The 23,527-nt window shown below is 41.7% G+C and overlaps 1 protein-coding gene across 4 annotated transcripts in view; it reads left to right on the top strand.

Annotated features, from left to right (window-relative positions):
- The window catches only part of il1rapl1a (interleukin 1 receptor accessory protein-like 1a), a 195,899-nt gene that overhangs the window by 115,574 nt on the left and 56,798 nt on the right, over nucleotides 1-23,527 (top strand). For all 4 annotated transcript variants that reach the window (XM_061053323.1, XM_061053325.1, XM_061053322.1 and 1 more), the window contains exon 6: nucleotides 16,559-16,633. In XM_061053323.1, coding sequence (XP_060909306.1) covers nucleotides 16,559-16,633 — 75 coding nt within the window. The remainder of the gene's footprint in view (nucleotides 1-16,558; nucleotides 16,634-23,527) is intronic.

Below are 23,527 nucleotides of genomic sequence, written 5' to 3' on the forward strand. Positions count from 1 at the left end.
CACGGGATAGAGTTTAAAAAATAGGAAAAATATGTTATGTAAGGAACCAAGGCCCAGCAAATCAATCAACAAAATGTTCTTTGTTGCAGGAAATATTTTTGGCTTATTTCAAGCAACAGCTCTGCTACTGTATCTCAAGCAAGTTTCTGTGTGGTTTTTTTAGATGGCGGCTTAGCTCTTTTAAGTTGTGGGCTGACTGACACAGTAAAAGGAGAGGCGAGTTGTCTCCGCCTTTCTGCTCCACAGCTTTTCTTTTTGTGGAAGCTGCCTGTCCTCATCAGCTAGTCTAACATCACTCCCTGTTTTACCTGGACATTATCCATTTTGCATGTCTGCCCCATTTAAAAAAGAACCACCAGGGTGCCAAGTGAGAGTTAAGCTGCTCGGAGAGAGATGTAAAAATAATTTGGTCTACTGAGAGGATTTGGCTCTGCTGACAAACATTTCTCACTGGTTAAAAAAAAGTATGTGTTCTCTTTGTTCACTTGTTAAAGTTGTTTTATGTCCAAATGTGTTATTTAATTAGCTTTTAAATGGTTGTTCCAAAATGTGACGGACATCATTTCAGTGTATTAAATGACTAGCGCAGGTTTGTTTGAAATTCCCACTTATCTTTTTCCCTTTGGAGAGAGTTTCTAAGAACAGATTATCACTGAAAACTGTGTTGAACAATGAAGTTGTGACTCAGATATGATAATCATTTTGCACAATGATCCATCAAAAGAGTGGAATCAATGAAACTTTTGAGACAATTTTAAATCTTCACAGCAACAATATGACACAGACAGGCAAACAGTAGCTTAAAAAAAGGGATACATGTTGTTGCTATGGTTGCTAAGTGAATTGAGGTTGAAATCAATGCAAACTATAGAGATGCAGATGGGCTGTTTCAATTCTTTACTAAACTTTAATATAGGACTAGACAAAAACAAAACTGTGAAGAATCATATCAGCAGCAATCGTAAGAAAACTTGTGATGCCCCAGGTGTGGACAAAAGAAAGAATTGACAGCCGGCTGATTGAATCATTTCTAATCAATCAGACGCTGTTCTCACAACAAGGCGGTCCATTTAATCAGAATCAGAATCAGAATCTGGGTTTATTGCCAAGTACATTTACACATACAAGGAATTTGACTTGGTGTATTGGTGCTAAACAATTAACAAGGAAATAAAGCAGAACTAGCAACAACTTAAATAATACAGAATAAGAAGATATTACAGTATATAAAATAGAATTTAAAAATGTAAAATATAAAATATAAAAAATCAAATCTGACTTCCTTCACAATCAAAAACCAACCAAAAAAGGGGCTAACCCTAACCCTGCACACACACACACACACACACACACACACACACACACAGCTGTTATTCTACAAATACTGGCACATCTTTTCACCATCACAGAGCTCCACTTTTCTAGTCTGTAGCTCACTCATAATTGTACTTCCAGTTGGTAATAGACAGATTGATAGATTTGAACCCTAAAAGGTGCATACAGATACGTTTAACTTCTTCTAGTGTGACTTGTCCTGGTGGTCATCATAGCATAATGCTACAAAAAAAAAAATCTAAACAGGCTGAGACAACTACCGGCATATACAAACAAGCATACAAGATATCGTTTTAGGTGAAGTTGGGCGAAGAATGGAGCAAGTGAAACCGACACGTTGCAGTCAATCATTCTATCAGAAATGATTTTGTCTTATTTAACCGGATGCAAATGACCCTGAAACTGTCATACTATCTAAAACTTGAGAAAAGGGAAAAGATTAGGATATAAAGTGAGTATCAAAGTGCGAGAAATGTGACACAAATACAACCAACAGCCAAATATTCTTTCCAAGTCTGGGCGTCTTTCAGTTGAAATTTTCCCTTTTGAATTCAGTCTGCATCCTTACCTTTGATAAAACACCATCTTTAGCAAAGACATGAACAGTTTATATTCTATCACAAGCTGTGCAGAAGTTTAGCACATTTTTATCCAAGCCTGGAAATGTATTACAATAATGCGTGAAAAGCTCTTCATAGTTCTTCGATTGCTCTCCTTTCACTGAAGGTTGGCGCTGACGCACAAGTATTACAGCTTTTTGTAATGAAAATATAAAGCACCTGTGGTTTAGTGTTTGGGTCTAACAGACACCATGGCTGTTATCGAGACACAGCAGCCCTCTGTCACTCTGTTATCAAACTGTTCAATGAGGTGAAATTGCTAAGAAAAAGCTCAAGAGAACAGTGATGTTACTGAATAAACAAACATATTTTCTGCGTCTAAATTGTGTACATTAATCACAGATTTGTTCTGCACGACTGAGAAGGGGAAAACAGCGGATTCTGTGAACTGCTGAGGTTACCGTGGCGACGGGTCAAAGGGAGCTGACGGAGCAGATGGCAGTCAGGTGACCCTGCAGGCAGCCTATCTGCTGCTCTGTTACTTCTTGTAAAATCTCAGCCCATGCGTGTGTCACCTCAGGTACAGCCTATAGTGACACCGCCGGTGTGTTTAACACACCTGGACAGACCTGACGCTGCATTTTAAAACGTGTTCAAAAAAAAAAAGGAGTGAGAGACACACATACACACACCTTTTTAGGGCTTATGTGCATGCTGTTTGTAATGCTCCAGGACTGTGTTAATCCTCTACCCCAGGTGTGTATCCACCTGCCTTGGCTGTTCTCGGCAGGCAGTGGGGTTAGCCTTGTCCTCTTGCTCTGACGGAGGAACAGAATGGACGCCGGGCCCACTTGGGCTTCCCTCTGAATGTCCCACAGAGATGGACACTGATTAAAGAGCTAATCCTCTTTTCATTGCCTGTCGTTTGCCTCGATACTGTAGGACTAGCTGCTGTTCTGATGTTTCCGATGGACAGTATCTGTCCTGTCAGAATATATTTTTCCACGTTTCTGTCAAGTGTCGCATGTCTCCCTTGTCGAATCTTTCCCCCCTGGCCATCTGTTTATCTATTGTACATTTACTCTTTAATTTAGCCGCACCTTTATCGCTGCTGCACTGCTGGCTTCTGTTATCTGAGGCTAACAGGAAAGGTGTGTGTACTGTAAGAGTGTGCGTGAGTGTGTGTGTGTTTGCAAGGATAACAGTCTACATGTCCTACAGGATTATGTGCAAATGTTTGCATGCGTTCGCCTATGTGTGTGTGTGTGTGTGTGTGTGTGTGTGTGTGCTGCACCAGGTAGCCAGGTTGTATGCTGAAGTTGCACACCGGCAGACTTTAAACACCGATCTGCATTATTGAATGTGTACAAGCTGTCTGCGAGCCGAGCCCTAATGGAGGAACAGTGTAGAGTACACTCCACCCAATGGGGGACATTAAGGTTCACAGTGATATTATCCAAGATACACTGCACACACACACGCACACACACACACACACACACACACACACACACACACACACTTAGATGCTGTGCAGGGAAATAAGCTGGGTTGAGGAAAATAGAGAAAGAAGGTTTACTCAGAGGTAAGAAAGAGTGATGCAGGGGCCAATTCTGGGACGGCGACAAAGGGATGAAAAGACGACAGTTGCAGAGAAGGGCTACGCTGTTTTAGCAATATGGAATGAAAGAAAAAACATTGCTGTGCGGCACAGTGAACGAGGTTAAGAACAGAGCAGATGAAAGGAGTGAGCCGTTGAGCTCAGAGATGGCACAACGCGGCGTGCTAAGCTACACCCACACAGACTGCCGGTGTGTCAATACTTCATCAGGAGTATGGTCGAGGCTGCAGACTTTGACTGTGAACACAAGGATCTTCTCCCCATCAGGTTCTCCTCCTCTCCATCTTATGTTTCCTCACATTCCTTTTTTTCTCATGTCTTTACCTCCTCCACCCCCCCTACTTTTTTTTTTTCCTCTTTCATCTCTCTTCTCTTTGTAACTTTCCACTTCCATCCACGGTCCCACAAGCAGTAATGTTCTTGGTCCTAAAACAAACACAGACATACGCGCTCTACTTGTGGTATGCCCTCCCATTTATTCATTCTCGTTTGAACTTTGAATAACATCACAGCCACTCACACATCCTCACATGCTCTGTCTTTATGTATCCTCACAGGCACGTAACCCTGTGAAGATCATAAAACGTGCAGCATGTGCGTCCTATCTCAACACCTTCTTCCTCTCTGTTTGTTGTTTGCCCGTCTCCTCTCCCGGTACATTCATACCAACATGCGTGAGTGCACACGTTTGCAGGGGGGTTTAAAACAGGCAGACGCGCACCCCCTCACTTGTCGAGGTTTACACATAGACACAGTTCCCTCCTGCGCTGTCTGCGGTTGGTTGACTGGGTTTTCTGATGTCTTTGCTGTGTGACTTTAAAGTGGATTCAAAAAAGTATATTGAATATTTAAAATCTGCCTTGTCTTGAATCTTCTCTCCATATGCATGTTTTTTTTTTTTTGGGTGGTAAGGCTAAAAGAGTCTGATCTTGTGTTTTAAGACAACAGCAACCATTGGGTCCTATTTTTTTGCTTCTTTCACAGTTTAGTTTTTTTTTTTCCTGACTTTGAAATTCACAATTTCACCGTGTGGATTTCTTTTGTGCCGAGGACTGTGATGCAAACAGGTGAAATGTTAATTTAAGTGATGCAGTGCAAACATAGCTGTTGGTACTTTAATTGAAAACGAGTATTACTCTTCGTGGAACAGAAGTCTCAGAACCCCGTCTGCATCACACGACTACCAGATTTTATCAGAAAACAGCAAACAGATAGAAAAGTACAGACCTCCTCCAGGTGTGTTTGCAGGAATGTGGGCGGGAATCACAGAGCCCATTGCAAGCTGCTTCCAGCGTGTATTAATGATGCAAAGAAGGTTTAGAAACTGTTGTAACCCACCACACAAAATAAAAAAAACCTTCCTACCTCCCCCTTCCCCTCTCAAAGAAATATGAAAAGTTTACGAGTTAGTATTGCGCTCTTGTCAACACTGTTCAACGACTAATACATTTTTTATCCATCATACAAATGAACAGTTTAAATCACAAAACCATCCGCTTTTTGCAGCAGTTTTGAGGCGATGTGTTTTTCTTTTGGTGCCAATAATAACAATAATAATAATAATAATGAATTTAATTATAAAGCGCTTTAAATCAAAGTGCTGCACAAAGCAATACAGTTAAAATACAGGAAAAACATACAGAGAAATCATGACTCATACTCAACAGTAAACAGATGGGTCTTCAACTTTGCTTTAAAAACCTCAACAGAACAAGCCTGCCTGATGGCCAGAGGTTAAACTGTTCCAAAGTGTCGGTGCACGGAAAGAAAAAGCCCGCTCGCCAACTGTCTTCTTTCTGACCTTTGGGACACTCAAAAGACTCGTCCCCTGAGAACGCAGGGCTCGGGCAGGCACACAGGGGTTCACCAGGTCGGTAAGATACAATGGTGCGCTGCCATTTAATATTTAATATAGAATAATTTAAAAGTTAGCAGCAGCACCTTACAATCTGCTCAATACAGGCAACAATGTGATGTCAGGTGTCGATGTGACAGCCAGAGTCATTTTACAGAGTTGAGACCAATGATGGCTGAAGGTGTATTTAAACTTCACCACGCCCTCTGATCTAATATTCAACTTCACCAAAGCCAAACGACACAGTCTGTATGTCCAAGACAAAATGACAAACCCCTTTACGCTTGTTGTTGTTGCATCAATATTCACATAGTGTTCCATATGCATCACCCTTACAGCCTGTACAGAGAGATGATTGGTCAAATTGTTTGTGAGGTGTGGCAGAGGAGAAACAACAGAGAGACTACATTCTTTACACCCGTTCTTCTGTTACTGTTCTCACTTTGTCAGGGTGATTAATTTAATTTGATTTAATTACACAGAAAGACAAAGTCCCTGTTGTCAACGCAACACTAAACCAAAACCCGTCTTACATCAGTCATGAAAGCCTCACTTTTTTTTATTCCGTACACACTCTATAAATCCGAGAATGAATTACTTTGTGTGCGTCTGCGAACGTGTGCTATTGCATACAAGTGTTTGGTGGAGTGTTGTCAGTCTTCCGTAGCGCAGGCAGAGACCATTAAATCTTGAGGGCACCTCTGACTCTCTCATCAGCTTCCCTGCTTTCTGCTCACTATTCTGTAAACAATGGAGCCATAAAAAAAAAAAAATGCTCCTCATTCATTTCAAACACTCCTGCCTGCGTAATTGAACCGCGCACTGTGAACACAATGCAAGTTACTCTATCCTGCGTAAAATGTAATCCTTGCTGAGAGTGGCGCAAAAACAAATTAAGACACTCTTAATGAGGTTGCTTTTAAGTAGAGAATATTATTATACCTCGTTGACGTACCCATATTTCTATCTGCAGCCACTTGAAGCCTGACTCAAGATGATGCCTCGGCTAATTGATGTTTGAGTAAAGGCCAATGTAAACATGTGGGGGGGATTAATCCTGAGCATGTTGAAGGGTCCTTGGAAAAAATGCGGTTCTTTATATACGGACTTGCACAGGCAGGGGCATGTCCAGACATTTTAGAGGGGGTGGCCTGTCTGGAGCATTGGTTAATACAGGGATTACATGACATACTGCGCTCACTAACACATGTCCAAATAACATTTATCTATCATTTCTTTCTATCTATCTGCTCTAATTATTTATGTTATCGTTCAGTTGTTGCATTCTTGTGTGTAGTGTTTCTTACAGAAAAATAACGAGTTGTGCCTACACCACTTCTGGTGCATTCTAGTAATCAGTCAATGCAGCAATCAAACAGTACTGCCAATTATCATCAAGATCAACATGTTCAGATAGAGTTAATGTTTGATAAAATAAAACAACCACAGTGGTGCGAGAGGAAAGTGTAATGTCAGTCAAGGCTAACAATATGCAAATCGTTAGTGTGTTCCAGCCGAAACTATTCCATTTTTCAGAGAGTTATTCCATATCGGTCAGTACTCAGGTCCAGGCATAATAATTGGTATTTGTAAGGGAAAAAATGGTATCTGACATCTCTTAAAAATAACAGAACTGAGTGGCACCATATAAATCTCTCATGCTTAATTCTTTAGGGAAATAAAAAGATGTATTCCAAAAAGTTCCAGTAAGAAGAATCAACTTAAAGAAATTTGTTACATTGAAAAGACACAAAAAGTCCTCGTAGCCTGCTGCAGCAAAGCCCTAAAAAAATGGAAATGGAATGAACCAAAGTCCCACCTCTGACCAGGCAGATGGCCAATCATAGGCCAGTTTAAACATTATGATGATGCAACAGCGCCATAACCGAGTTCCGCCGACGTTACGCAAAAGTCTTGTCACATTGCATCTGCGACAACGTAATATTGGTGTCCCCTGTGTGGGGTTCCTCATTACAGCACTGAGGAAGTGCGAGAGGCAACAAACAGAAGGGGCTTCACATTCACACACACTCAGGCATGCACAAACTCACTGTTCAGCCATGCCAGTCACACGTTGCCACTGTCTTACCCCCTTTTACATCTCTGTTAATACCTGCGGTGGTCAATCAAGGGTGGAAAGACTTCAGCCCACAAATCCAACTCTGTGCGTTAAACATTGCAGAGGAGGCGTAACAGGGGGCTAAATATCTGTGCTCCAATAGTTTATGGGGTCTTATCTTGCAAGTCATATCTCAGACGGGGCCCATGCCACTACAGTCCACATCCTTGAATTACCCCTTGGAGCCTTGCATGTCATCTGTACAGCCATCCGTGAGTGAATGAGTAAATATTGGTCAATCTGTTAAGGTAGATTAGAGCTACATCAGTGCCGTCTATTAAGGATTTAGCCATACACTTGTACATGAGAAGGCAGAATCATGGTAAACCTCCACCAATCGATAACACATTTTCTCACTCTGCTCCCTTCCCTCTGTGTCTCTGTATCGCTCCCCCCCCCCCCCCCGCTTCATCTTCCTCTGATGGTCTCCTCCTCTTTAGGTCAAATTCCTCTTTAATTGGCCCCCATGTTCTACTTATTAGGTAATGAATTGTTAAATGTGGTTCCAATTGGTTAGTTAACATTTCTTGCAAATGGGGCAAAGGAACTGACATGCTTTTAATTTCCCCCTTTCTTCTTATTTCACAAAGATACGGATTATCCAGGCTTCTCAGCTGGAATCTTACTTTGAACAGCTTGATCACTGCCATGTTTCATCAGCTGATAGCCTCCAATAGAGACCGGCCAAAAGAGTGAATCTTGGAACATTTCTCCTTCTGTTCCTTTTTTTTTTTTTTGAAGGATTTACACGTCTTATCATTTATATTCCTGTCATGTTTCCTGAATCATTCACACCTGTGCTCATTACACACCTGCTCCTGATTATGTCATTAGTCAAACTCTGTCATTAACACCTTGGTTTTCTGTGGGGTTTTTTTTTTAACTGCTTTGTTTCTCGGATTTCTTTTTGGATTTCTACCTGTTCTGTGGCTGAATGTTCTTTGCCGTTTCAGACTTATCTCATGTGTACAAAAGCCGGTTTGCAATTGAGACTAAGTAAGGGATCGTACAGTAAAAAAGTCTAATACCTAACAGGGTGTCCATGTCCACCCATGCATGTTAAATTCCTGACGGCCATCTTTGTAGGGTTTCTGGTGTAGCCAATGGTTGGGGCTAAAGGACTTCCAGCCAAGACCAACTTTTCGATATGTTGCCTTTGTTTACAGTCCCTATGGCAACTATAGAGAAGTAAGTAAGGAGTTCAAGTGGCTGCAACGTCCAAGAATGGATTGTAAGGTGGACTCGCAACAGATCTTTTTATAGAGTTTAAGCTAAGCTGTTGTTTCAGACAGCCAATAGCAGCCAGGCTTGTACTACACCTTATATTTTCTACCTCTCATGGTTTATTTCCTTCATTCAGCCAATACCTTCTTAAACGTCAGTGGAAAATACTACTGGGACTACAAACACAGCCTACATAGAACACTTCTGTCACCAAGAAACATGTCACTTGCCTACAGATTCTGCATTTGTAGATGACTTTCTTTATGATAACCGCTTGACGGCATCAGTGACTTATGATTCAGGCGCCTGACAGGCCATATTTGTGGGTGAGAACACACTCCTGTAGCTTCCACGTTGAAGTGCTCCAGTTTTTGCCAGAGGCAGATCTCATAGAGCACGACAGCATTGGACAGTAAGGGAAGCGTGATGTGGTTTAGGATGAATATAACCGCTTTTATTTGCTTTTCTTTGGATGACGCCAGCCCGCCTCTCTCATGGGAGAAACGGTTGAGCTTGGAATTAAATTCCGTATATACTCTGAGGTGACTTCATAAGGGAATCGTACAGGCTGGTTATTGCACCATCAGGAATGTAATGAAACTGGCTCAAAGATGACAACCACACAGAGGAAGGTCACTGTTAATATATGGCGATCTCCTGCAATAGAAGGAAGGTAAGGGGGGGGGGACTATTGGAGTCTGCCAGCCGTGGAGGAGATTCAAGACTTCTCTAGTCGAGCTCAACGCTCTCTCTCTCGAGAGAGAGAGAGAGAGAATCACAAGGACCTTGTGTTTGCTCAAATCTCCATCCGTCTATTTTGTTGTCTCTCTGCCTTTGTTGGTAGAAAAAATACTTAAAACCTTTGGGAGCCAATTTCCTGAGACCAAAGGACAATGCAGGCCTGTTTTCACAACTCAATACAAAGATGCATGTGTGTGAGCCTTTGTCCATGCATGAATTTATGTGAGAACAAAATGCTGTGCCCATTTGTTTGCCTGTATAAGGAAATGTGTTCCAAATATTCTGCATGTGCCAGTAATTCATACATTTCATTTCTCCCTATTTTCACCTTTGTCACCAATTTGCCGACAGCATATCTCTCTTTTGCAAATCCCCCACAGCCAGCCCCAACAAATTGAAATGACTAACAGAAAAAAGCCCAGTGATCCAAGTATCTCAGTGCCATTCTTAATTCATTAATTTGCTGTTTCCCTACAGTCACTCACCCAGAATAATCCATCTGGAAAGTCCAGTGAGCTTTTCCGCCACCAAGCAGAAATGGGATTGTGGATGACTGATCACAAAGCTTACATCCACACAGTCCCACTCTGTGTGAATGTGTCCACATGTAGGCCTGCAGGCACACACACACACACACACATACTCTCACACATATATACACACATAAAGCTTAATTTAGTTTCCCTTAATAGCTCTTAAACCCTCCTCAAAGAGAAGTATCCTTAGCTTTAAAAAACTTCAAAAACGTGCCTGCTATTACTCTGCAGGTGCATGCTACAGTGTTCGACACATGCTGAGGATTATTTAAGTCCACTGCATATGCTATACACTGCTTCACTTCATATGTGTGTCATGCAGCCCAATGCTGAAGGAATAGAGGCTAACTGTCATTTGGTTCTCAAAGTTAACAGAGATACTTTGTGTCACCTTCTGAAATTCATTCAAGCCTGGCTGGCTGCAGAGAATAGACAATGCCTCTACCCCGAGGATACGCAGACATCAATGTTTTAGAGCGAATCATTGATCCCAGAGCATAAAATTTGCAGAAGCATACCAGCCCGGCCATTCCTCTCCCCTTAAGACACATCTTCATGCAGGAGATATTAATTGAGTCTGCTCACAGAGAACCATGTGATTCAGAACATGTCATACCCACGCAGTATCACTGAGGATAAGCTCAAATATAGCTTTTAAAATCCCCCCAAACTGGCCCGAGCTTCTGTAACATTTCCTGTTCGCTTATAATTTGAGTTATTATGCCGTTCCCTCGCTACTGAGGTACAAGTAGGTAGGTATTTATTGCAGGGTTTGGTTGTAGGTGTGGCTGTTACCAATTTGTTTCATCTGATTTGATCTGATTCTGTGTTTTCTCATTTGAACTCTACTTTTCAAAAGGTCTTTTTGCAGGGTGTTACGCCTTTATGTGGCAGGACACTGGATAGGGTAGGACATCGGTGAGAATGTGGGCAGTGATGTGTGCGAAAGGAGCTACGGGTGGGGCCGCTTAAAGCGTTGGTTTTAAACTGGTCTAGCCTCAGGACCCACCACCAACTCCTCCGTGAAAAATCACGACCCACATTTCAAATTTTTTTCGACCAATGGGATTTATTTTCTGAAACATTGTGCAGTTTGGACCTCAGTCGGTTGAAAAAAATGTTTAAAAAGCACTTCACTGACCTTTTTTTTTGACACAAAATGTGTTTCCAGACACACAATCGCGACCCACTGACATGATACCAGCACTACAGTAATACAAATACCAATGTGGTACTGATAGTGATATCTTAATATATTCAGAGTAATGGTATATTTTTTGGAAAGTCCTTAACTCTCATGATATTTATTTTATTTATTGTCCTTATGTCTCAATATTTATGTTAATGAGATTCAGATGGTGGTGGTAAAAAAGATAGAGGTAACACTAAAAAGTGCAGTTTTTCATCTTTTGGTTAGAAGTAGTACGACAACATTATATGTTTCCTTTCTACCTTCATGACAGAAGTTTGATGCAGCAGTCAATGACCTTGCACGACAGGCGGACATTAGCTCTCCCGAGTCATGTGACCATCATAGAAAAGTACTCAAATGTCTGAAAGAGAACACACTTTGCATGTTGTATTTATTGAATTTTTAAGGATGGATAATTTATTTTAAAAGAACCTCCCCAAAATGAGACGGTTGTGTTTAACTAAGTATCGATCCTGCAGGATGGATTCGCCTGCCACTAAGTGGTGGTTAAATGGGCAACACTTTTCATCAACAGTAGTGTGTAAATCTTTGAATACGAGGTCAATTGTAAAGTGCTTTTTCTACGATGCAAGTTTCGAAAACAAAGGAAGTGAGCGGCAAACAAACGTGACTAAAATGTAGTTCATGTTATTCTTCACAAAGAACTAGCTGTCATTCAGGTGTTATATTTATTTCATCACATGTCCTTTGAATACAGAGTTTAAGATGAAACCTGATTCTAACCTTGAGTATATCTCATATAATCATCAACGGTCTTGTAGATATGACAGAAAAACATCACATTATTTTTCACAACCTTTCATTAAGTCAACAGCTCATTGGATATATTTGCATGTGTAATTACCTGCTTGCGTCCATGCTTGTTTAATTCTACACTTTGCATGGTAATGGCCGTCAGACTCGCTCCTTTGTGAGGAGCTGCAACCAATCCTCAACATTTTATAAATGGTGTCCCCCTCCTGAACCGTGGTAATTGATGTATTTCCCATAAAGGAATGGTAATTAAGATAATGAGATTTTCACAGGCAAGTGTAGCATGCCAAAACGAGGGGGGGGGGAGCATGTTTCTTGACTGCTTCACTTTAGCTTTTATAAATGCTCCGCTTTTGTTCTCTTCGTTTCGCCGGCTCTTACTTTTTCTTCTCCTCCTATCTTTGAGTTCTCCTCTCAACATCTGCTTTCTCTCTCTCTCCCCCCCCCTCCCATACACAGCTTGTCCTCATTTGTTTGCCCACTGCATAATTGGCTATAGGATCACCCATTGTGTAATTATGTATAGCAGTTTGATATGTAATTAAAATTGTATCAGTATCCAGTGTAATTTGTGCGATGTGATTACCTATTAACAGTGCAAACAGTTGTGCCTAAAAGCCCGTGACCGCCCCTCTCATAGATGTCACCTCGTCTCTGTCACCATTTACATACCAGCAGGTGCTACAGAGACGCATAATAAACACTTCTCCTACATCCACTCTCATCAACACTTCTTTCTGACAGCATGAGTAAATGTTCAGTATATGATACGATAAGATAGAACTTGATTAATCCATGAGGAAATCCGAGTACCATATTACTTTAAAATTACTCAAAAAAATAAAGGAACGCAGCAGGACATTAAATACAGATTAAATAAAGAAATCATGATGTGAATCAAAAATATGAAGTGTAGCTATGAGGGTTAAAGCTCATTAGGAAAGTGTTAATTACAGTGACAGTACTGTACTGGGGAGTTGATATGAAATCATGTTGCAATGTTAATGAACATAAGATTGTATGATTAACTTAAATGAATAAAAAGTAATTTTGCACATGATAATGAACACGATATGTCCCACTGTTGAAACTAATTACATACATAACAATTAACATTGTTGCACCTGTGGATAAAAACAATATAGACCGATACTGTGAAGTCATACTGCACCTGATATTGAACCTAAATTCCAAATATATAAAATTCATAATACAGCTAAGAATGAACGGTAAATGGTAGAGGTGGGGTAAAAAATTGATACAGTATAGTACCGCGATATTATGTGTGGCGATATTACAGTATGTCGTCTCATGGTGGCCATGTTTTGATATTTTTAATATGATATTTTAGATATGCTTTGGAAGAAGTTGCATTGTTAAGAAATAATGTTCACGTTTAATTAGACTGAAATACAAATAAAAAGACTGAAGTCAGATGAACAGACATTCAACAGATGATTGTGCAAGAATAAGTTTCATTGCACAGGGTATTAATAAGTGTATGTGTTATTCTGCATTGAAAATAAATCACACTATATAGCTCATGATGTTGAGAGTAATAGTGTGCATGACATCTAAAACTGTAAACATGATGAAGTTATTTTAATGTGCGGCTTAAAACTAAGCGCTTGTCTTTATTTTAGACCAGTCTGCGCACTTTGCTGAGTTAGTCAACTCGGCAACTTTTCACAGCTTCTTCCTCTCAGGTGAAGACTCCGAAATAGTCGAGGGCTCTCAAAGCGCTTGTTAGTGCACTGTTATAATAAGGCTTAAGAAGAGGGCTAGTGAGGACACTCTAAGGAAACATCTTAATGAAAGCACCAGACTATGAACTGGCCTGAAACCCCCCAACCCCCCACCCCCCCATTGCAAATTCACCACAAAATAATTAGTCATGCCTGAAAGATTTGCTGTTAGGAGTACCCTCTGTTTTATTCAATAAAGGGTTTCTCTCATTATAGCTGCTCTCGGAAGTGCAGAATTAATGTTTAGCACCTTAGTGCTTTTGATTTAAAGCAGCATGTGTGCTGGTTTTCTCGTTGCATCTCTGTGTAGTTTGCTCTGGCTAAAGGTTACACCCTTCTTATCCGAGCAACTGAAAAAATAAATTGCCTAGAGTCATCAACATAAATAAATCAGTTTGGTCGCTGTACACAGAGATGACCCAACGTGCTATTTATAAACTAACTATATCGCAACAAACTCCATCTTCAGCTTAAGCCGTTATATGAGCACTATGTGGTATTATAGAGAGAGGGCGGAGTTGTGCTCTTGAATTCATATCAAACATGTCATGTTTGCCAGCAGAGGAAGGTGGGTTACATTGCGCTTCACATGTCCCCAATTTTGTGTCATGATGAAATGCAAGAGCAACCAACAAAAATGTGCTAAAAGTTTGAATGGATCACTGATTAACCCAACTCAAACCGAGTGTTAGAATCAGTAGAGAAGCAGAGAAACAATGTGTGCATGATTTGCTGCGAGACGATGTTTTTAAGTCAGGATCAACATTTCTATCTTTTTTTTCTGTGTTTCCTTCAGCAGCATTTCTTTATTTGCCACCGTCTTGAAATCTTTTAGTGAGCAGCTATCAGGTATTTGGTTTCAGATTCATTTTTAAACAGATTAAATAGGAAAACCTGGACCTGTTGGTTTGAGAAATCCTCCTTTTTGAAGCCTAAGTTGGCAGGCTCTCATGGAAGGGACTGAATCACTGTCAATATTAATCTAAATGGGAGCATCATTTACAAAAAAAAAAATAATAATAATGCATTACAGAAGATTTGAAGAAACAGTTGTGACAAGAAATCCATAAGCAAGATGTTAATAAAAGTAGGAATTCCATTGGAGGTGCTCCCGGCTGGCCACTTGAATAATGCAGGTTTAGGTCCCTATAGAAATGAGAAACAAGAGGCTTTTATATAAAGTCTATGAGGTGTATTTGAGAAAGCTCTGTTGCAAACCAAAGCCTTGGTCTGGGGTCTTAGCAGCACCAGGATAAAGTGACTCTTGCCCTGCTGCGTCTACAAACAATTATCAAAATGCAAAACGATTACAGCCTTAAAAAGCTTAACCAGCATGAAGAGAAGGAGAAAAATGGTGGTATTTATAAGTTGAATAAGAATGGGAACAGGACTTTGTTGAAGTTTTTGCTTTCACCTCTGACCTTAAAGGATTCTAGACCTGAAGAAAATAAGCCAGAAACTGTTTTCTTCATCGTACTGAATCATCCCAACTGTGCTTTGATACATTTTGTCCTCACTCCAATGGATCCATAACTTTAAGAACTCCCTTTTAAAAAGGAAATACTTCATCTCAATGAGTCTTCACTTTTATGAAAAATGTCAAAAATGCCTCTGCTATTGCCAATATTTCAAAGAGCTAAGATTACTCTGCTTATGAGCCATGACGTCACACTGGTGCAGCAGCTCAGACTGGGATGAGGTGAGGTTTATTTTTTATTTTTTTTGACCAACTTTTTATTTATTTTGACAGCCTTTACAGGTGTATATCATCCAATAAATTAATTTGGTAGTAATTCATACATCCATTTCATTGTCATAATAACAATAAAATAAAATAGAAAAGAAGAGGATGACAACAACACCCTGCAAACCTGGAGTTTTCAACAAGCAAACAATCAAACCAATAACAATATCATAGTACAGATCTGACCGAGTTAAAGGCCTGTATTCTATTTTCTAAAGTAGTCGGCCCTGCTCGATCCATCCGAGCCACAGAGAGCTCCAATGTCAGAATTTCTATCCACAAGCTGGATGAGGTGATGTTTTTTAAAAAAAAAAGAATTGCAAAGGTTTTTTAAGTGTTTTCTGAGTGGGGTGACAAAGTACCTCATGATCGAGACATCTAACATGTTGCACCTCCATTTTTCTCCCCTTGTGTCGTGTACTTACAAGACCCTCTCCCTGTTCCTCTAACCCCTCCACCCAGAAAGTGCAACAGCCTTTCTCTCCAAACACACAAACGCTTTTAACAACAATAAAAAGGCTTCATGTTCAGGCTTTCCCCAGAGGGAGGACTCAAGCAGCAGGTCTGACATCCGCCGTATGGATGATTAGCATCATTAGAGCATCAGCTGCTCCCTCTCTCTCACACACACACACACACACACACACACACACACACACACACTTACACACACCATGATGGCTCTTCAAATACACCCAACACTCGTGCAGATTAAATGGTGCCATGTTTTAGGCAAAGAGGTGATTAATTTATTTATAAAAGTGGGTCAGATGAATAGAACTCAAGGTCTATAGGCACTAGAGAGCAATGTGTCTGCAAAGAGACAAAGAGCAAGTTAGGAGAGCAAGAGGACAGACAGACGGGGGGGGGGGCATTTGTTCGCATTGAAGAGGAGATACAGTCGGCAGATAACGTCTGCCTGTGCTTGGTGTTCAAAGAACTAACAAATGCCTTCAATGGGAAGGAATAAAACTGTGAACAAAGTGCAAGAAGCACGTTGGGAGCGTGTTAAAAATAGCTGAAATGCATACCTCGCTTTTCTTCTTTAAAGAGAGACTTTGAAGCGTCTTGTATTCAAATCTCCTCTTTTTCTTTTCTCTACTTTTTTTCAGCTCCTTTGACCGACAAGCCGCCAAAGATCCTGTTTCCCTCGGAAAACAAGATCAGCAACATGGAGCTGCAGCTAGGTAAGAGCATCATGGGATTTCCTCCAGCTGTACTCACTACTATCGCTTGTCATTTTTTCCCAAAAATGACAGCAAATGGATGACTTTACAAATCCTCTCCAACACACCTCCAGGGTGCGCCCAACTCAGATTGATGATGGCACTTTGATTTATTTTTTTATTTTTTTGTTCTGGAGGAGCGTGCGAAAAGCCGAAAAAACAGCAATTGGTAAAAGTGTTCTCCATAAATGCAAATGGTGGCTGCCCGAACGTCCCCTAGGCTGTTTTGTCAACAATGACGAGCCCATATGGTGCCAGGGTTTTCCATACGCTGGCTCGCCACATGGACAGGCGGCTGCTCGCACTCGCCGTTGTTTGTCTTCTTTGACGTGGGGGTCACGGCGGGCTCTACCATGTGTGTGTGTGTGTGTGTGTGTGTGTGCTTCTGTTTGTTTTCTCTCTGTGACAGCATATTGCTTGATTTCTGGGCACAGGCGGACATCCACATGGTGCTTGCCACTCCATGAATGGGCTTATGTGTCCGTCATGGTGAAGCCGATCGGACAGGACTGAGAGGTCTGGGGGATTGGACGAGAATGTGACAGACAGACAGAGAGAGAGAGAGAGAGAGAGAGAGAGCGAGGGTGGAGAGAGAGATAGAGAAAGACAAAGAGGCTGCAGCGGGAGAGGTTACCTTTTGTCTCCTGTCTGATGCCGTTTGAATCCAGGTAGTTCATTTAAAATGCCGCCACGCTCGGCTGATCAAGAGTGAAAAATTGCTGCCGTTGATAAACTGACAAGCGCGGCCTCCCGGTGTCGGCGAGCTCACGTCCCGACGCATGAACAGGTTGCACAATTGCGAGGGGCCCCCTTTAGCTTGTTTGTGTCGTTTGTCTTTATCTCGATTAAGGGAAGGGTTCGTCTCGTACCTTTGAAACTTTTCTCGCAATTACTTAAAAACGTCGGTGTCAGTTCGTTGTCGTGCTGTGTGACAAAGTGTTTTTTTTGGTGGAGTGTCTTGAAGGGTTGGTGGTGCGCTAAGTGATTTAGTGCTGCACTTGTTTCAAACTGCGGGACGAGGAGGAGATAGTTTTGGAGGAAGAGTCGCCTAAAAATCGGTCTCAGAGGGGTCAAAATGTCCTGTTTTTTTGTTGTTGTCCCGTTTAGTCAAGCTCTAAAAGCTTCCTACATTTTATGAATGCAATTCATTAGTGTCTATTAAACCTTCCATGCCTGGTAAAAAAAAAAGAGCATGTTTCCAAACTCCATTTGTCTCCAAGCCTGAGCAGAGAAATCAGCGGGGTTATTTTATCAGCCTCAACCAAAACTCCCTCCTGAGATATGTGACATTATAAAGCCAGCTAATTGGTACTCCCTGTGACAAGGAAACTGAGCTTGATGTGTAAAAACCAGAGGATTTCCCCTTCTAATGGGGTGCAACATGGACAAAAAAAAAAGAGAGTCATGAGCAAAGAACTATAGTCAGAAAAAAAAAAGTGTGTGTGATGCCGTGCAGCCCGGCCCCCCCACAGACTCCCCCGGCAGAGAATCTAAAGCACAGAGACACTGAGGTAAATATTTTACAGCCGGGGCTCCATTTTGTGCGCGTGAAAAAAAGTTGTCTCTCCCTGCAGACGAGAGTTTTCTCTTTTATTTTAGCTTTATTTATTTATTCTCCTCCTTCCTTAATATTTGTCGAGTCATGCCCTGAGCAGCTTTATGGCACAACGTGGGAGATTTATAGTCGGGAGAACGTGCACGGAGAGGAAGCTGGGCCCTCATGGCGAGTTGGAGATAGAGAGAGAGAGAGAGAGAGAGAGAGGGGAAAAAAGAAAAGAGATGGGATCCAGTGGAGGTTGTAGTGGACGGGGCAGTAAAATCAAAGCCGTAAGCAGAGAGATAAATCTGCAAACACTGCCGGGAAATGCAGCCCCACACTTTATCTCCTCGGCTTGCTGCAACCGGTGCGGGGTCTCAGACAAGCTGCCATGACGGGCGGCTTTACACATCAAACACACAGGCAGACATTAATAAAACACATGTATATGTTGCATAAAGCACCACAGAGGAAGAAAAAAAAAACAGAAGGGATGAAGTCAAAGAGGATGACGCAGGAAGAAGACTCTCGAAAACAAAAAAGGAGCAAAACTGAGCGGTCATAGAAGCTAAGAGGGTTGTTGGAGAAGAGATGGGGATTGGCTGAGAAAGGGAGCATGATGGGAAATGGAGACAGGAGGAGTTTGTTTGTCTGAGGAGAGTGTCAGAGTGTCCCTTCGTCTGCTCTCCTTGCATGTCTCTGCCACTGTGTCCCTTTCTGCTAAAGGGGCCAAAATCCCACAGCTACAGATGCTGTCACTCAGGACTACACACACACCAGACAGCAGTGTGTGTGTGTGTGTGTGTGTGTGTGTGTGTGTGTGTGTGTGTGTGTGTATGTGTGTGCATCTATCATCACAGATCTACAAGGATTCAGAGCTTCAGGGGTCCTGGGGGAGGTGTGAATGTGCGAATTCCAAAAATCAGGCCCTGGTTTACGTCATCTAATTTTTTTACTTTTGCACTTGACATTTTCAGCTTCCAAAAAGGAGGAAAAAAAAATACAAGGTTGTGTAGGAGTGTTCTTGGATTTTTTTTTTTTTTTTTTTTTGCTCTGCAGCCATCCTGTTTCTCTCTGTTTGCCAAGATTTACTGCTGTCCCCCCCCCCCCCCCAGTGGTGAATTGGTGCAGTCCACTTCTGCAGATTAGGAGGATGATTCATATTGTGGGGTTTGAATTTGTGCCTCTGCTGCTTTTGTGTTTGGGGCTCGTGAGACTGCGAAAACACACACACACACACACACACACACACACACACACTCACAGTATGAGACATAATACACAAAGCGCCACGTTTTTTAAACACACACTCACCCACACACACACACACACACACAGACTCACTGACTTGGTGTTGATTCCCTCGGGATGATTTGTCATGGATTCGACATCCCGGAGGATGGGCTTCAGGGATTCAACTCACGCTTACGCTGCACTCCACCCCGAGAATATCTATTCCTCACGAGCTCTCTCTCTCTCACTGACGCACCCACACACACATTCACACACATTCACGCATATCTTCACACATGCCTCTTCTCAACTCGGGGTTGTAGGTCACACACACACTTGCGGCGCAGTTCCTGGTAACTGTGGGATAATTGTAACTGATAGAGGATTTTTACCGTCCCCCAAAGCCAGCAGATGGGTGCACTCTAGTGGAAAGGAATTAGAATCAATTATTTCAGAGAGTAGGACCCAACAGTGCCGGAGGGGGCAGCAGGAGAGACTCCTTTAACTACTTACATTTCAGGACAAACAGTGTTGGTGTGGTTTTGCAGGAACAAGCAGGTCATGCTCATAAACGGTATATAAGAAGTTGGACAGCCTCTTTGTTTGAAAAAAGTGAAGCCAAAGTGTCTTCAAAGTGCATTCTTTCTAGTGGCCAGCAGGGGGCAACAGCTTGGGTTACAGTCCCAATAAGTGGAGTGACGCCTGTGAGCTTCTTTCACGCAGACAACTATAGCTGCTGCACTGATGAATTATTCCACATAAGTCTTCATTCACTCATCACCTATCAATGCATCCTCGCAAAATTTTGCGCTATATTTGAGCTGCAAGATTTCCGGTCTGACCCTCTGCTTTGCATTTGCCATTGCTGTCTCATACTGTCTCATAATGCACCTAAACGTTCATCCCCTCCAACAGCTTTTAACGTCCACCTGAAGGCTCCAACAGGGGGGGTTCACGATTTCATTTCATCAATCCTCAAATCTGCATGAAACATAATTCTGCGAGGAGTGATGAGGTCGGAGCCTTTAGACGCCAAACATAAACACATTTAAACTATTACAAACTTAAATTGTCTGACTGAACTACTTAAAAGTCTCCATCAACGCAGCATGATATCAATTTAGACAATGAAGGTGTGATGTAAAGCAAAACTTACATTAAAGGAGGGTGTTTTTAAAGGGCGTGGCTACATCTGATTGATACGTTTTTGCTAATGAGTCTTAATGACAAAGTCGAGGCTTCAAAACAGTAGACTAAGTCTAGGTCTATACAGTCTATGTGCAGACTTCAGAGAGCTGTTGTATCCCCTACACACTGTAAATTTATGTAAAATTATAGTGCCAACAACTTACCCTCATTACACAATAAGAAACATAATATTCACATGTGTTTGGCTTCATTCTGGAAAAAGATGACATTTTGGGCTAAAATAATAATCTAGGCCTCATGCCTTAAACTCATAATACAGATCCACCACCTCATGGAGAAGATAAATGTTGTTTGACATGACTTATTCCTTTTTAATATCAACTTATTTAAGCATCATAGCGCTTAGTGTTCCTTCACTTTAGTCAGTCTGCAAGGAATTTTTCTATTTTTCTGCTGGCATGGTAAAGTTACAGAGCAGAATCTAAGTTTACCCTTCAAAATAAAAGATAACAAACCAACACACAATTATCTTAGTTTTTATTAAAGAATGATGTCTCCTCCAGGTTAATATGCAGCATATTAGGTTATGGTCTTGTAAGGAGATGATTCAGAGGCAGAAATCCCCAAAATGTTCCTTTTGTGAATTTAACAACATGGCTAACTCAGGACATAAAAACAAAGAGAGCAGCAGTTGACATTTTATAGCCAATAAAAAACATTTAGGTAACACTCATTTGGAGCAGCTTCATGGTAGGGGTAAGTAAGGAGAGTTTATTCAAGGTTTGGGGAAGTTTAGATGCTTGTGTAATGCACTTTCCCCTCTGTGACAATGCCCCATGTCTTTAAGGTTTTAGTTCTTTTTAACCATCTCTGACAGACAAACTCTCTCCTCCCTGTCCCTGAATACCTCCACCTTCCTCCTTCACAACATGCCAGCATCCCTCTGCTGGCACAACACAGCAAACAGTAAACAGGCTTTTGTGTTTTTTAAATTATTTAATTTCAATGGAACCCGTCCAATCAGTGGATTCGCTTGTGCTAGCAAAGCGAAACCACGCCGGGTTTTCCTGTCGAGCTCAACTTTGGTGGAGTTTGACTTTAGAAGTTTAAGTGACCCTTTTTTACTCTCCCACAAAATGAAAGATTATTGTTCTGCAGGTTTTTTATTAATTCCAATCAGTAGCACAGAGAAGCAATATATATTCTGCTTGTCAATACCTCACTTCATCTTCAAGGAACATATATCTGCTCTCAGGCCCAAGTCGCCATGACAACCGTATGTAAATGAAGCGCATTAGTATGTTTTTTATTATGAAAAGTGGTTAACTTGCTTTATTTTATTTCCTTTTTTTAGTTTGCCAAGCTCCACATATATATGAACTGAAATCAGTTTCATTACTTTATATAGTCTACTGTAAACTAGAACAGACAGAGAGAGAGAGAGAGAGAGAGAAAGAGACTACAAATACCTTGTTCACATATATATATATATATAACAGCTCAGACTCTTTCTATAAAAGCTCTCTTCCATGTTCCCGCTCTCCTCCTGCTTTTCTTCTATCCCTCCCTACATCCTTTTATCCCTCACCTCTCTTCTCTCCTCACTGCTTCGCACATCGACCTCTGCCTGCTGACAGATTTGAGGATTTGTGAATGAGGATGTCTTGAAAGTCTTCCTCAGCCTCTTCTCTTTTCTTTTCTTTTCTTTTCTCTCTCAAAAGTCCACCCCCACTTTTTTCATTCTCGTGAACTCCCCCAGCCGTGACAGTAGACGTGTCACCTTTACATTGAGAGGGGTGAAATTGAAATTGACATTACTCCGGAGAGTTCCTAAAGGTCAACGCAGAGTCACTCCTCTAAATTACTTTCTGACTCTCTTCTTGCTCTCTGTCCATCTGTATGATACACACACACTGTCTCTTTCTCTCTCACACACACACATCAACTACATGAAAGAGAGAGAACCAGCGCTTAAAGGTCAAACTGCAGATATGAGAGAAGGGGGACAAAGAACCTGTGTCGTCATTCAATTTAGTTTCAGCCCCACAGTGAACCAACATTAAGTAACCCGTGGTGACCGGAATGGTAACTAGTGTGTCAGCGAAACAAAGCTGAATGTTTAAGTGTGTGAACGGTCGTCATTAATCACTGAGTCCGGGGCTGAGAGCCGGAGCCCGCTGTATGATAAATGAAGTGAGCGCCCCACTACTACATGTGCCTAAAAGGAAGGAAGGAAGGGGAGAGGGAGGGAGAAAAAGACTGAAACATCAGCATACAGCGGGGCGATAAAGACAGAGACAAGACCCCGCTGTGCATCACACGCAGCCGTTTGTTTATTTGGACGCAGAAAGGTGTGAACCAGCCCGCCATGCATGCCAGGGCTATTGGTTGTCTTCTCGTTCTCCGAGGCTGGCGTCGAGCTGTCAGGCGCCGTCCTCCAGCAGCTGTAGTTTTTAGCCGCGTATCCAGCCCAGTTGGTTTTAATAGACCTTATCAGCAGCCGTTCAGCCGATTCAGCATGTTGAATCAGCGGTAGAAGAAGCAGGTGCTGAGAGACGGAGCTGTCTGACTGGCTTGCTCAGCCCAGTGAATCAGTGATTTTTCCCATTTAGTTCGGTTTCTTCCTTTTTTTTTTTACTTTGTGTGTCTTCAACAGAACAGCAGCGCAAAGCAAAAACTTCTACAGTGACAGTGTTAACTTTTTATCAGACAAATTCTCAGTTAGCATCCCACTTAGTCTGCAAAGCATTGTCTTTGATTTGACTTGGTGCTCCGTTTAATTAAATCCAACTTTTCTTGCACATGAAAGCAGTGCACTCGTAAGTCCAGAGGCGGAGAGGAAACATTTAATGAGGGGTCTGTTTGAAGGTTTGGATCACAGAGGGGAAATAAATCCTCCCTCCTCGTATTATCACATGTCATAAATAATAATAATT

Source organism: Labrus mixtus, chromosome 13 (genome assembly GCF_963584025.1).
Source record: "Labrus mixtus chromosome 13, fLabMix1.1, whole genome shotgun sequence".
In the NCBI taxonomy this organism is placed as follows: domain Eukaryota; kingdom Metazoa; phylum Chordata; class Actinopteri; order Labriformes; family Labridae; genus Labrus; species Labrus mixtus.